General features: G+C 35.2%; 1 protein-coding gene across 2 annotated transcripts in view; it reads right to left on the minus strand.

Annotated features, from left to right (window-relative positions):
* Positions 1 to 3775: 3775 nt before the first annotated feature.
* Positions 3776 to 16127, minus strand: part of LOC121734671 (fasciclin-2) — a 134796-nt gene continuing 122444 nt past the window's right edge. Inside the window, exons 3-15 of one of the 2 annotated variants that reach the window (XM_042125269.1) lie at positions 14349 to 14509; positions 13868 to 13992; positions 13227 to 13367; positions 12693 to 12827; positions 12129 to 12436; positions 11921 to 12042; positions 11686 to 11836; positions 10561 to 10753; positions 10199 to 10473; positions 9969 to 10116; positions 9628 to 9820; positions 6777 to 6972; positions 3776 to 3994 (exon numbers count right to left, since the gene is read on the minus strand). In XM_042125269.1, coding sequence (XP_041981203.1) covers positions 3865 to 3994; positions 6777 to 6972; positions 9628 to 9820; positions 9969 to 10116; positions 10199 to 10473; positions 10561 to 10753; positions 11686 to 11836; positions 11921 to 12042; positions 12129 to 12436; positions 12693 to 12827; positions 13227 to 13367; positions 13868 to 13992; positions 14349 to 14509 — 2278 coding nt within the window. In that variant the 3' untranslated portion in view covers positions 3776 to 3864. Of the gene's footprint in view, positions 3995 to 6776; positions 6973 to 8262; positions 8880 to 9627; positions 9821 to 9968; positions 10117 to 10198; positions 10474 to 10560; positions 10754 to 11685; positions 11837 to 11920; positions 12043 to 12128; positions 12437 to 12692; positions 12828 to 13226; positions 13368 to 13867; positions 13993 to 14348; positions 14510 to 16127 lie in introns of those variants that run through there. The other variant, XM_042125270.1, reaches the window with a different exon arrangement.

Consider the following 16127-nt stretch of genomic DNA (forward strand, 5'->3'; position numbering starts at 1 on the left):
ATTATAAGATGTACTTTAATAATTAAAAATAAATATATTAGAATAAAATAAAAATTAATCCCATACAAAAAACACAATTTTTGACCTATGTTGCTCTATAACGGTACGAAACACTACGTGCGCGAGGCCGATTCGCAATTGGCCCATTTTTTATATTTATCGTCACATTTATCGACTAGTTACATCACTAGCGAACAAATCCATAGTGTTGAGTAACATTTGCGATACAGTTATAAGGGGTGTGCTCACGCGCAGCCCCACAAAAGCTTACATCGCGATTAAAAAGCTCGCCTCAATACATCCCGTCTTTTTGTTTCGCTAACAAGGATAAATAGCTTTTTATTGCGTTCCATCTAATAGGCTAAATCATTTATAATGATACTTTGATTTGTGTCATAACATTATTTGAAAGTCATTGTGCGGGTATAAATTTAAGATCGGTTGGAGCTCAGAAGATTTTGTTAAGAAAATAAATCTTTAGTATGTTTTATAGATCATTGATTAATAATATCAAAACATTTAGGGAGATCGCAGACGACAGACTTTTTGTGCGATCGAGTCTGCGGCGCACAGTGTGATAAAAACCTCGATTTTGTTTCACCGCGTTTTTCTTTCAAAATACTATAGTTGATAGCTATATAAACATTAGAGTAAAACTCCGAGATCGATATTCTTTGTAGTTATTTTTTTAAAGAGTGTCAAAGTTGGCGTTTTTCCGGGTCAAAAATTTGCATAAAAATTAATTTAAAAAAAACTAATCAAGTAACATTAATTTTGTATACTAAATAAATAAATATCTGCCTACTTGATCACAGTAGGTTAACCAAATTCGGAGAAAAAGTCAAGTATTAAGTGCTTGTTTAATTGGTATAAACAAAATTAATGTTACTTGATTAGTTTTTTTTCTATTAATTTTTATGCAAATTTTTTACCCGGAAAAACGCCAACTTTGACACTCTTTAAAAAAATAACTACAAAGAATATCGATCTCGGAGTTTTACTCTAATGTTTATATAGCTATCAACTATAGTATTTTGAAAGAAAAACGTTGTGAAACAAAATCGAGGTTTTTATCACACTGTGCGGCGCCCTGGATACAGTCGGCATGGCCGCGCCATATCGACTGTATGGCTATATACTTAATTTGTTTATGACGAGGTAGCTAATAATGACAATAATAATAATCATTATCATTATTTTTGTAAATTGTGTTATATCTATATTGCAAATATTATTATTTATTAAATTATAATGATTTTTTGTCATGTGATTGAATGGGAAGTGAGTGAAAGATTGTATTTAAATAAGACATTTATTTTTGATAAAAAATGCGCATTCATCACCATTTCTCAGACATACATAAAAATACATTTATGCACAATTCTTAAGCTTCAATATAGGTTACTTAAAACTATTACTTTTAAAGCATACTTATGATAACAAATATCTTTGTTTTCTTGTATATAAAACCACGAAAGTTATAACTACCAGTATATAATATAAATATTCTAAAAAGCTTATGTCTTTATTAATTGTCAAGGTTTGATCCAGTATTTTTAACGTTGTATGTAGAGATTAAGTAGAGAACCTTAATAATTCTGATTGTAAGCTATTTTAATATCGTGCTTATATTTTTAACTTAGGAATTCCAAGCTATTATACTCCGTATATCATAAATAGTAAAATAAGCTACCCTTGTCATGTCATGTTACTTAGTCGGTGGCTATAAAATATATAAGGGTATATAAATATTAAATACTATTCAATATCTTGTATTGCTCAAGACATAGCATTGTAAATATACACTGTATATTTACAATGCTATGTCGTATAATCGTCAAAATTGCTACTTCTACACTACCTCCGTCTTATGAATTTTCGATCAGCAAATAGGAAAATAATGTTAATCTCGCATCAGGCTTGCCGATCAAAAATAATAAAATAATAAGGGCCGGCAACGCACCTGCAGCTCTTCTGATGTTGCGAGTGTCCATGGGCGACGGTAGTTGCTTGCCATTAGACGACCCGTTTGCTCGTTTGTCCCCTTATTTCATAAAAAAAAACACAATGCCGAGAAATTTTTACCTCAAAAAATCGATATGATGCTCAAATACTTTGATCCCATTTTATCCCTTTTAGTGTGATTATGTCTTTCTTGTCATCATGTGTGTAATTTCAGCAAATTAATGCAATATTTAATGATGCACTAGGAAATATATCTATGCTCTCAAACATACTTCAACAGAATAACATACAACGTCACATACAAACATAAGTGCGTATTTGATTAGAAAACTACCATCGAGTATACTTCATACATCACTACGGTACAACTAAATGCAATAATTCGATTAAAATAATATATTTACAGGATTACAATTAATTTATTTACAATAGGTGCTTACATAAACGGAACATTCATAATAAATTAACTAACATTTGACACAAAAGATCTACTATAGATCTCTACAAATCTAAAAGTAATATAGTAAAATAGTTTATATCCTTAAGGCCCTCGTATACGGGGATGCTGATCGGGTCCGGCATCAATGCAAGAGGTAATCGACAGAAGAAATTACACAACATCTGCTGCTGGCTGTCAAAAATTGGTTTACAATGTTTCTGACAGACAGCAGCTGATATTCTAGTATATTCGCCTGTTGCATTGCTGTAGCAATATAATCAGTAATCATCCTGTCGGTCAGTTTGACCTGCGATCAGTTCGACCGGATTCAATCGGCCTCTCCGTATATGAAGGTATTTACATAACTCTCCCCAAACACTCAAACTAAGTAAATTGAAAATGAGATTACCTGGGATGTGGTAGAATTTGTGACCTTGTTTAATATTATGAATATATTTACAATTTGTTCTAAGCTTAAAATACCCTATATATGGTACCCTATCCTAGAAGGCACAGTTTGTACCTTACGAAGCGAAGTGGTTGAGCTTTTAGGTTGTAGGTTTAACGTGCTGAAAATTGTGTTTTATGGTGTAGCTATATTGTTATTATTTTTTTTATTTTATGAAAATCCCAGTCAAAATATTTGTAGAAGCGGCAATGCAATCTAACGACAACACTACTAATGACGTCTTCAAATCTGATCTTCAGATATTTTAACTGGAAGATAAAAAAATTCCAGTGCCTAAAATGTATAATAATATTTACATAAAGGCCCATCACGTTGAGCCATGATAGATGACCATGATTGTCAATACGCCCGCTGTCTAAAGTCAAAGGATCAATTCAGACCGCAACGCGACGCATAGATGCATTTCTAAATTTGTATTGAATTGACAGATTTGTATGACGTCTCACGCAGTTGAAGCCTGTCAAGTTGCGATCTAAATTGACCAAAAGTGGATCATGGACAATTAAAGACGAATACAGGTCCGTCATCTTTGACCATCATGGCCAACGTGTAGAGGCCGCATAAGACAGTGACGTCAGTCTGTCACGAAGCCGCAGTAAGCCGATTACATACTTAAGGTTACGTTTGGCAGTTACAATACTGGTCGCAGTCACAAACACAACAAGCATACATAACTCGCTCGTTTGTTGACCAATTCACGTGAGTACCCCAATTCTTCTATTTAATTCCTTGTTAATACAGCTTTGATATAGCTCCGATGCAGCTTAGGTATAATAATTTAAGCCTGTCAATGTCAAACGTATAACAAATGATTTGTCAAAACTTCAAAAATCAGTCCTTTGTCATTTTTTTAACGACGAGGCAACTTTACATTGCTGTATAAAAGAATAGAAATAGGATCAAACACAAAGAATCTAGATACTGTTTTACTTCCAATCGCCTGTGAGGCAAAATAAAATCACGCGAATTGGTCTCTACCGTCTCAGGGACTCTACACGGCAGAATTTTTGCCAATAATCGGTCCTCCGCTCGTGGCGTACACTCGACGCCCGTCGAATTCCACTGAAGAGTTCCTTTTCAGAGCGTCCTCGGCCGTATCCTTCAAAGGTTCCTTCTCATCTCTGAAATAAACGTCAAGTGTTACTTGTGCGCTAAAATGTTTTACCGCTATATACAGGTAACCTAAATAACCTCTTACTATGTTACAAATTCTATTGTGCAAAATGAGGTTTGCAAATAAGCTTTGAGAATGTTCGATGGGTTTTATGTATATTTTGTATCAAAAACTGAGTTATTTTGAAACTGACATTATGATATGATGAGTGATGTTTTAGAATTTATATACATACAATAAAATACGTATGTATAATATTATTATGATGATCTTATGAATACTGATTATAAGCATCGAACAAACTAAATGTCAAGCAAAATTAGATACGAAATAAGATAAATACAAGTAATGAGATGAATATTATATTAAGTACTTTTGAACATATACAAATAAGTAAGTCAGTACATAATATTTATTTCATAATATTTATTTAAAAAAATCAATGAAAGATACAGGCATGGGCGTACCGAGGGGGGGCAGGGGGGGCAGCTGCCCGCCCCTGGATCATGTTGACGTCCCTACTAAGTATATTATCTAGTACTTTTATCTATTAAAATCAAAAATTAAGAAAACGAATTTTTGCCATTTGTTTGCAATACAATATTTACACAACTAAAAATTATATTTTTTTTATTCTTTATAAACTCCTAGCTTATAAAAAATCTGATTTGCCCCCCCCTGGCCCAGAACCTAAGTTATTTGCCCCTCCCCTGGCCCAGACCTGGGTATTTTGCCCCCCCCTGGCCCAGAACCTGGGTACGCCCATGGATGCAGGCTGATTACCAAAAGTGTGCATGAGTCATAAGGTGCCGGTTGACAGCGGCGACATGAAGCAACCGCAAACGACGTGTCGCAGCGATACTACTGGTTTGTATGTATTTTTATGAAACACCCTCCGCAGCTAGCGACCCGAAGCTAGCGAAATACCAATAGTGTCGCCGCGACACGTCGTTTGCTGCCGCTTCATGTAGCCGGCTTCCAACTTGTGCCTTTATCGGGTTTTACTTCTTCGATCGACCACACCTTAGGGCCAGGCCACAACGTTGCGGCGTCGTATCGCAAAAACAACCTTTGAAAAGCAATGTATTTTTTTCGATATGACGCCGCAACGCAGTGTTGTGGTCTGGCCCTTATATAGGGCTCTTTAGGAATCTTATTTCATATCTATGCGAGTATAAAATAAAGGAAAATACTACAAAATTTTGAAACATCGTATAAATTCTATATCTTACACGGGTGTCGTTGGGACATAGCTAAGTGACCGGTGATGAGCAGCGTGGAAAGACAATTTTGTTATTAGTAGTGAAAAAAAAATAATAGACAGATAGCGGACCTAAAGGCCTGATTACCTACACCCGCCGAGTAAAGTGGCAGTGCTCTCGGCCAAGCACTCGGCATGTTGAATATTATTATGTGCTCGGGCACTGTCTTGCCACTTGACTACTCGGGAAGTGTAATCAGGCCCTAAGTCATTTGGTCGGGCTATGCCAATTCAATGTTAGTCGTGAGTCGTGATCTGTAGGCTTGGTTTGACATAGCTCGACCACATAATGTAGGTCCGCCATCCGTCTATGAATTAACTTCTCTGGTAGTATTATAGGGTGTGACAAATTGTCGCAAGAGATGTTCCAGATATCAACTCTTTCAACAAAACTACTCTTTACCTTTCCACCCATATCGTCGCTTACCGCCAAAGCATCAATCTACTAAAGTAAATCAATCGTCTAACTAAATCCACATACGAAATCGCCATATTTACAGAGGCTATCGCAAGCCGCGTCTTTTTATTTACAGAAGAACCCCAGCGAAGAGATTTCTTGTGAATCCGAAAATGCAAGATGTAAAAATGTATTTTTATTATAATTTTGACTAATCAATAAAAATCACACAAATGAGCTATCAGAAGTTTGTTTAAAAGCTACTTCATAACCACAAAAGTGATATCCTTTAATAGCCAATATCTTTAAGAGACATTAAATTATTTATTTGGCAAAAGGAACAAAGAAAACGGCATTATTAGCAAGCAATTAATCTAGGCTAATTATTTTATCAATCAATCAACGTCTCCATTCAAACACAATGATATGTCATTAACAAGAAGCAATTAACTACTGAAATTAACTTGTCGATGACCACTCTAGATTCGACTATGCTTAATATAATAAGACAGAAAATAATAAAGAAATAATTGGAGTGTCACGCATCACGCCCCCAGTCAAAATGTAATCACCGTTTTCAATAGCAAAGTTAGATGTCAAAAATGTATGGGATTTGATTAAACTCATCGCAAGCACTATGATACTTGGCGATGCGTTAGGTCAAATACATTTTTGACATCCTATCTTCGGTATTAAAACTGACGAATGCACTGACTAAGCAGTCAGGATGTTCTAAAAATCGCATTCCGCATACCGCAAATCGTCAAGCTATTGCAAATACATTTTCAACATCTTGCTCGGTTCTACCTCTAGCCTCTAGGGGCTTAGCAACCGCACAAACAAAGCATGCAGGCTGTTGTGTTGCCTTACGTCGGAGTCGGCACGAGCTTGATCGGCGGAGGCAGGGGCGCGGGGGACGGCGGCGCGCGCGGCTTCGTGCTGCAATAAGGGAGCGGGAAGCGCCAACCGTACAGACTAGCGGGCAGAAACATCTCTCATCGACACTAAGTACTGAGGTAGGAGCAGGTATAACGGACGTAGATAATGAACATTCACTTGCATTCGATAATGTCGATGATATGAAAAATGTATTAAAAATGATATTTGAACAAAAAAAGTCGACTAAATTACCTGCCGAGCTTCGCTTCGTCGTCGTTGTGCTTCTTAGCTCGCTTGCCACACATCGTCGCAATGACGCCCTGCCGTCTAAAGCATAGCAGAAGCAGATCGACAATGATCAGGCAGATGAACACGCCTGTCACAGCTAATCCAATAATCGCTCCGCTCGATAACACTTGAGGTGGCGCAAATCCAGATCGCTCCACTCCTGCGGAAATTTACGGAATTAGGGTAACGAAGATATCGTCATGAGCAGTAAATGTTATAGCGTGAGCGAACGTGTATTAGTCATTGAAAATTTAATATTTACTGCTCAATAAAGTTATTTTATGCATCGTAAGATATAAGCACAAAGATGTTTAGTGATATGAAACGATCGTAATAAATGTCTGTTGTATTCAAATCGTCTTGAAATATTATTACAACAAGCGGCGCAGAAATAAAGACACTTGTTACGATCGCGAAGAGGGAGTGCTTTCTGAATATTCAACGTACACCCAATCACCGATACTCATTCGTTTCCATATAATATCGTATAATATAAATTTGTAATACGAAAGCCCTCTTTAAAATGAAATGGGGTTTGAAAGGAAATGAAACGACAACGAACGATGAGAGCGAAACAAATGATGCATAAATCCTAAAATGAGAAGTAGAGAAAAAAGTTGTCAAGATGCAAACATTCCAAATTATTCGAATGAACGCAACATAAATGTTCAAACCCCATGACAAAAATATACTTAAATAAAAGCATAATTTTGAACTATTCAAATATAACTAATCGCTAAACATCAGAAATAAACTAATGACCATCACCCACTTTAAAATTGTACTAAACATTTGTAGTTTGAATTTACAATAAGAGTTTATATCTTTACTCTAAACATAATATTGATAAAATATTCAAACTACAAACCGAGTTCCACTAAAGGAAATCTGAATTGCCTCTCAAAGGATTTTGTTTATGAAAATACACATCGAAAAACGGAAATTCTATCATGCTATCGTAATTCTATGGTAGGGCCGGTAAGTATATATGGATCTAAACATTTGATATGATTTTATCTATTTCTATGGGTTAATGCAGACGCAACATGCGGACTTTCGTTGTTTTGAGGAAAGGTGTACACAGAGCATTAAAAGTCGTTGCATGCAGTGAAATTAGTTCATTCGGAAGGTAGTAGCAAAGTGTCTAAACATTATTAATAGAAAATATAATTACCCATTATTCATTAAGGGTGTCACAAACACACTGTCATGGTCAACATTCAAGGGGAAAATTAACTCTCCTGATAAGCATCTTGACAGCTTTTCTATACAAGGACTTATGGCATCGGTAAGGTAAGGGACATCTTTGTAAAAATGAATAAAGACTAGAATTTTCTATGAGGACATTATCATTAAACTATCACATGAAAAATCTTTAAAATAGTCTTGATTCATTTCAAATCAAATTAAATTATCTTCTTATTGATTAGTATTTAAATAACACTTTGCACATTTTTAATCATTTATTTTTTCACATTGGTCAATGTCCATTTCGATGAAATCACAATTTTCTTGACACATTCATTTCCTACCTAACTTACACGTAATACATTTAAGAATGTCGTTTTAAAAACTTGGACGATCACCATCTTCTTTTATTATAAATTTATCAATCGTCGAGAAACATTTTAATACAATACCTAGAAATTGAATTATAATAGTATAATCCTCAAAAATTCGTACACATTTAAAATGCAGTTTTATTATCAACATGTTTTGGCAGTGAATACTCAGCCAACACCCTATCTACTAGTATTCAAATTGCAACATTGATAAAACAATATCCTAATGAAGTAGACACAACAGCCTAAACATTAGACCTACAAGGTTATGTTTGTAAATTCTTATTGTGATGGTATCCTGTATTATTATAGGACAAAGACTACGATAGCTATTTACAGTAATAAATTTATCACAAAAGTGCCTAAAGTAACAGTCATCTTTGGACTTAACTTAGGATATTTTATACATTTACTTATTTACATATATGTATTAAATATATTGCGATAGCGATATCCATTATTGTTGAAGCCCAATTAAATATTCCTGGACTTCCACTTGGGTTACCTAGAAAATATTATATGCATAAATACATATATATTTTAAATATTAGTAATACAAAAATCCAATAATCGTATGAAAATAATGACAAACAAATTATAAGCAATTAAACTTACCATTTTAATAATTAAAATAACTTGAACGTAAATGCTAACTCTTAATTCTAGTAATGCTGAATCTAAATAAGAAATTAAACGTAAGAAAAATCATGCATCAAATTAAAACGATTTTAAATTATTATGGTCGTGTTAATAATGACGAATTTGTACTTTTAGAAAGACCTTATAGCTTAAATTCTCATTTGGCAACTTGTGGTTTACAAAAACATTTTATTGATATTCTCATAAAGCCAATGAATGAAATTATGCTATGGAGTCTTAAAATGGTGTAATTTACATGATTTCATATGATGGAACAAACTTACGACGTACATTAAATTAAAGCAAGGGCTTGTTTGCCGAAGAAAGTGGAAAGTACAATGACAAAATTATTAAAATTATAATAGCCCTCTAAAAGCATTATAACATATCTAAAGATGTGAGCTAAAACAACATGACAAATTAAGATATATTACAAGAAGCGTTTGACAAAAAAATAAACGATGATCACAAAAATACAAACACTAAGGAGAATGAAATCAAAACACAAAGACTTTTAGTTGCGAACGCTGAGGATGTGTTTGGTTCGGGTGCAGTGTAAACGTCGTAGAAACCAGCACGTAGCGGTATCTCATTACGCTCTTGGTTGTACTCACCCAGGGCAGTTTGGACGTACAGTTGAGCTGGTAAAGAATAGCCGAGTACGTTATGAGCACGCACGTGCATACGGTATCGTGTATCGGGACGTAAGCCATGCACTTCGTAGCTTATCGCTTCGTAAGATTTAAGCTCGTCTACCATACATTCTGACTCTTGGGCTACTCTCCATTCGCCGCTTACTTTGAGCACCTATGACAAACAGAAAACATTAAAATCGACTTCGAAAATTCGATAGCAATAACATTCTTACACTAAAGATACTTTTATTTGTATTTGATGAAATATTTTAACTGTGTTTGATTATGATTATTGTCACTACAATAATAACGATACTTACAGGGCAATAACTGACTTCATACATGTCGATAGGTTCACCGTTATGGGCAGGTACCTTCCATTGCAATTCGTATCTATCAGCGAATTTTCCGTGGATAAGAGATTCCGAGCTAACAGATTCACGCCATTTCGGTTGCTCGGGAGGTGATCTAAATAAATATAAAAATCTTTTAAGTAACTCTTCAGATTAAAATTTAAGTGAGGAATATTATTGTATTTTCGCATACTCACCGTTTAGGCATTATAACTGTAAGAGGTGCACCCCAAGTACCAACACCAACTTGGTTTACAGCTGCAAATCTAAAGTCGTAAGTGTACATAGGCCTTAAATTTTCAATAATATAAGGCGAATTGACGGACCAAGTTCTATTCATGGCAAGATTCCAATCGAAGTTAGCGTTTTCTTTATATTGTGTTGTATAAGCTAAGATAGGCGGTCCCATTTCCTCAGCAGGACCAACGATATTGAAGGAAACAGAAGTTGCGGTAGTTATTTCTTGTCTTGCCTGGAAGGGTTTTTAATCATTAGGTGTTTTATAATTATTTTTAGATAATAGAAAACTTACATCAATATCAGGCATTTAAGGACTTACCTGAACAACGGGCCCTGGAGCAAAAGCTTCTCTCAATTGGATAGTATGCTCGGCCTCACCAAGTGTGTTGGTCGCTATACATTTGTATACTCCATACAAGCTTCTTTCCACTGGAGTAACGGTCACATAGCTTATAGGCCCTGAGCCATATATTCTAACATGTGGTGATTCAACTAGATCGTATTCGTGGAACCTACAAAAAATATTAGTGTTAATATGTTTACCTTCGGTAAACATAAAAAATAAAATTTATGTTTACCGAAGGTTCCGGGGGAGACTCCGGAATGAAGCGCGCGTCACGTCACCGTTAATTCGTGATAATGTGTAGTTGTTAAGTTTATATAATTTTTATGTATGTTAGTCATTAAGGTATATATTGTATGGGCCTACGTAGCCTGATTTAAATAAATAAATAAATTAAAAAAAAATCACTAAGGCAAAGCTATAGTATCAGCTGAACCTTATTTTTAACCTTCAAGTGGACGCGCGCTATTTTGTAACGGCAGTGGTCGCGCGTAACCTATTAGACGTCGTAGGTGAATTTGGGAAACAAAACACTTTTCATTCAACATTATTTATTATTTCATAAATTTAATTATTACTCTTTTTAAAAGTAAACAGTTCAGCCAGAAAATTAAATGTATTTTTAGTAAAAACTTTATTATAAAATCCGGTGATCGAAAGTAGGTGATCTTGTGTGAACAGCGGCAGAAAAAGTGATCGGAATTTTCTTATCCTAGTTGCAATTTTTTCTTCATCTAGCAATAACACTCGGTGTTATCGGTCAACAACGACTTAGTTTTATAAATAAACATAGAATTTGCCTCAATTATATGAAAACTACAGATAAAATTATAAGAGAGGCGCGCGGAGTCTTTTCGACGCCGGCGCCGAGATCAAAACAATTGAGGTCCTTGTTGCAAAGGGGGTGCGGAGAGTAAGTGTAAGCTATTTATTTTGTAGATAGATAAGCTACTGAGAGAATGATACAGATTCAACGAAAAATGACAATAATATCAACGTAAATGTATTGAGGGGAGTCGATTCGACGCCGCGCGACCGGTTGAAGCTTAAATAAATACGAATGCATGGATCTTATCAAAATTTAAGAAACGGATAACTTACTTCCATTTGATCGTAGCATTCGGAATACTCTCAGCCACACAACTGATATTCACTGGTTGAGCGTTCCAGCTCCATATTGGCACATTGGTCATGTGTTCGAAGGTCGGTTTGAACTGTACAGTCAGATGTCCGTTCTTTCTCGCTTCACCGCCTGATTGAAACATTACAATTTTCTTTAAAATTAGCTCCAAAATTATAATTACAGGCACTGTTTGATGAACAGAATAAAAATTACCTTCATTTTCAGCTACGCACTCATAAAGTCCGTCATCAGTTCTGTTTAGTTTGGATATAGATATAATTCCCGAAGACTGCATCTGATCACCAGTTTGACGACTGCTTGTTTCGACGGTAATTCTAAAAGAAAATAATAATGACGATACAAAAGTTTTAATAAAAGTAACATTTATTGTGTAAATACTTTTTTGTGCTTTTATTATTACCTTTGGTCATCATTAGGTCCGTTCAGGAAACGATTTTGGCTGCTTAGTTTTCTAAAACTAATTCTCGGAGCGGGCCGTCCACTCGCTTTGCATTCCAACCTGCCTTCAGTATTTTCGGCGGCAGTAACGTTGAACAGCTCGAATATTTTGGGTTTGACTAGCACCTCAACTTCTATCTCGGTTTCATTATGTCCGGCTTGGTTTACAGCGCTACATATGTATTTTCCGTAATCGCCCGCCTCCACTCTATCGAAAGTTAGCAGCCCAGTAATTTCGTTTACGCCGAACCGTGATGTAGTTCCTAAATTCTGCAGATGGAAAATGAAATTCAATAACGAGCAGCTACGAGAAATTATTATACAGTGTTTACATAGTTGAGAGCAAAAAGCTAACAATACTAAAAAGATAGCGATAGGCTTTCGCTGTTATAAATATTTCAAAAATCGAATATCCCGTATAAATCCCCAATTTATTGAGGCAATAAACATTTGATATAATACCAGGCTACAAAGATAAAACGAATTAAGCTTGTAGCATTTCCTAATAAAATATATTTTATAATACCTCCCGAGTTGAAGCTTTAATCCAGGAATATGTCGGTGGCGGCTTTCCCCTAGCTTTACACGTAATTGCGGCGGATTCCCCTTCTTTTATTTCAACTCTGGTTTCGCGTTCCTCCATCTCCGGTGCAGTATAAACCTACGAAATAGAGATAACAATAAATAAAAAGATAGTGGGAATTATTTTTTACGTAGTGTGTTTGGCTGAGTCAGAAATTTAATTTGCGGGTGTTTTGTACGTTTTATGGTAACGGTTTCAAGATCTGTTGTTTTGTATGTTGCGTCGCTTATTTCTAATTTGCTTCAAACTAAATAATACTAATGGCTGTCTCATTTATAATATATTATGTTACGTCCTCTTAAACGTTTTAATGGTTGCCATTGCTAATAACCATACAGCCGCCAAAATTGTACTTATTATTCAACTGATGTGTATATTATAACGGTATATATTTTTGTGTACAGTAAATGTCATTATTATTATTTTTCATTAATAATATATTATTAAAATCTCATCATTATAATCTCAAAATGTCACCTCAAGTTTGATATTCCTCTCGGCGAGTTCACCAGTCTGTATAACCACGGCGCGACACGTGTAGGTCCCGTCGTCACTTTCCTGCACGTTTTTAATGAGGAGACCATTCGCGTGGATGACATATCTCCCGCCTGTTAAAATCTGGAAAAAAGTAGTTTTTGATATAGATCAATCATCACTAAGAATGTTCGTAAAGTTTGTAGAGCTTGGAGAAATTAATTTTCTGACATGTGAAATCCATTGTGAATAATGGTTACCTGCGCACGTGACAAATACACACTACAAGGCATTAAAAACATCACCTACCTAGTTACCTACTAATGCTGCCCATTCTTAATAAGGCCAAAATGCTAGTAAAGGTTGTTAGCATTACTCACAAACCTGTATGTCACTACTACAAAAACTTTTTCATTAATCCTGTCGCAATTTATAATCGACATCGACGGTACACTAAGTTCTGAAAACTTTTGCAATTTATTGCTGTAATGTGTCGTGAGAAATAGTTTTAAAGCCACACATGGAATACCAACTACACATTAAACAATATCAACTACATTTAATTAAAACAATAAAAGTTTAAGTTTTGGATTAAACCGTAGCAATTTTAATCCGAAACTTAAGATTAATGCAAATGTACTTACAGGAGTTCCCTCCTTGAACCAATCCACAGATGGTGCAGGCTCGGCAGTCACTTCGCACATTACTTTGAAGTCCTTTCCCTTGGTTGCGTACTGGTTTTCGTTCGCGTTCGTCCACGTTATTGCCACTGAAAATAAATTCAAATTAGATTGCTATCCACGATGTGTAAAAGTTTGGGAAAATTCTGATGTATCTCTGTTAACTAACTCTTCATGAGAAAAGTTACTTGGTGCATAATGTTTTTGTTTTTTTTTACATCATGTACCAAGATTCTTTTTTCTACATTCTGACATGCTTGCATCATTGCACATGCTCCTACTCAATACAAGTCCTTATTATGTTGCTTCTCTTTCGCTACATTTAGAACAATGTAGTATTTCTAATTTAAATTGAGATCTCTCAATTTCTTCCTTGATTGAATTATTATTAATTAAATTATTATTATAATCAAAATGAATACTATAACTTTTACGAGTTTCTCACCAAAAGTGTCCAAAACGACCCTGGCGGTAAGCGGCATGTTGGTGTAAGTGGCTTCGCAGGTGTAGTTGCCGGCCATTGCTGGCGTGATGGAGGAGATGTACAGTAGCTGCAGCTGCTTAGCTGGCATCGGCTCCGTGTAGATCTCTGGTCGGGTCCCGACTCTGGTGAAAAAAAAAATATTGAAAAAAAAAGAGTTGTGACGTTTGTTTCAGTAGATTAAGGGCATTGTTTCACCACTTTCTGGATCCTGATAAGTACCGGATAGGCTATCCACAACTTGTCTGACAGATAGAGTATAGAGTATCTGTCACATGTGTTGTGGATAACCTATCCATCACCTTATCAGGAAGTTGTGAAATAGGCCCTAAGTCTGCTAAATAGTCTAACGGCTTCAAAATTGTATTTTAATAAAAAAAACCAACCAACATCAAAGTAGGTACGCTATCTGATTGCTAAAAACTCAAAAAATCTGAAATTTTATGTTTAGACACCAGACAGACAAAATATTATGTTTGTCGTATATTATGAAAACTAACTATTTGACCGAGCTTTGCTCGGTATTCGATAAAACACGAATAAAATGACATTTTCTAAAAATAATTCCTAGCTAGATCGATTTATCGCCCCCGAAACCCCCTATATACATAAATAGCCGATTCCGAGATTCCAATTAAGTATATATATACAAGAATTGCTCGTTTAAAGATACGAGTATAAGATATTAGTTTTGCTGTTTGATTAATATTGGATGGAAGCATAGGAGTTTAGATATTGAATTAAAATAGCAGATTAAAGAGGTTATTGAAATGCGTTTCTATGACAGTGACAGCTGAATATGTTATCGGCAGTCCAACGGCCGCACAAATTTTCATGATCACATAACTTAATTTATTGAAAAAAATAACAGAAAATTGCAGAAAATGTATGGTAAAATCAGCATAAAGTTATGTACAGAAAATATAGACTGTGAGTGCGGCCGCAAGAGGCAAAATAATATTTGAACGGTCCGTTCGAATTTCAAAAATCAAATGCCATATTCTCGAATACATGCAAGCTATCGAAGAATGTATTCGAATTTCAAATTTTGAATGGGCTCTTTTAGAACTGTCACCCGACAGGCAAAGAATATTTCGGATAAGCCCGAAAACAACAGCTTGCATAATCAAACGGCTGAGTTCCAGTTTATGCTTGAGAGTAGGTATACAAAAAGTACAAATTTTTATATTATAGTCTCAAACAAAATCGATTATACAGGGTATAACAAAGCTAAGTGATGATACATTTATAGGGTATTTAAGTGTCCCTACTCCCTTTATAGTATTGAGTATGGTGTGAAATAAGCAGCGTTTAAAGAGTTACTTTTAATTAATGATATGTTTCTATGAGAAATGCCCTAATGTCATGAATTTGCCCATTCAATAATTTAAAAAAGTTACTCTTATAGCGCCGCTACTTTCACCGTGAGCTTTGATATGGGACACACACACGCCCTAAAGTATTATCACTGAGTTTCGTTTCACCCTATATTAATGTAGTTATTGTAACTTGTCTGCCTCTTTCTTTTTTATTTCCGTCGATATTATTAAAACCATTTTACTTTAACATCCTTCAATATTCCCCACACAATATCTTGCAACACAAAAACAATAAATAAGCCCTCGCTTCCACGCAACTTCGTTTGTAATGAGTCTCTTGAGACACCAATGCCACAACAGACAGAACGAACTAGTAGGCCGACTTAGAAGTATGTAAGTAATACTTTAGGAATATGCGTAGAGG

Source organism: Aricia agestis, chromosome 16 (genome assembly GCF_905147365.1).
Source record: "Aricia agestis chromosome 16, ilAriAges1.1, whole genome shotgun sequence".
Lineage (NCBI taxonomy): Eukaryota > Metazoa > Arthropoda > Insecta > Lepidoptera > Lycaenidae > Aricia > Aricia agestis.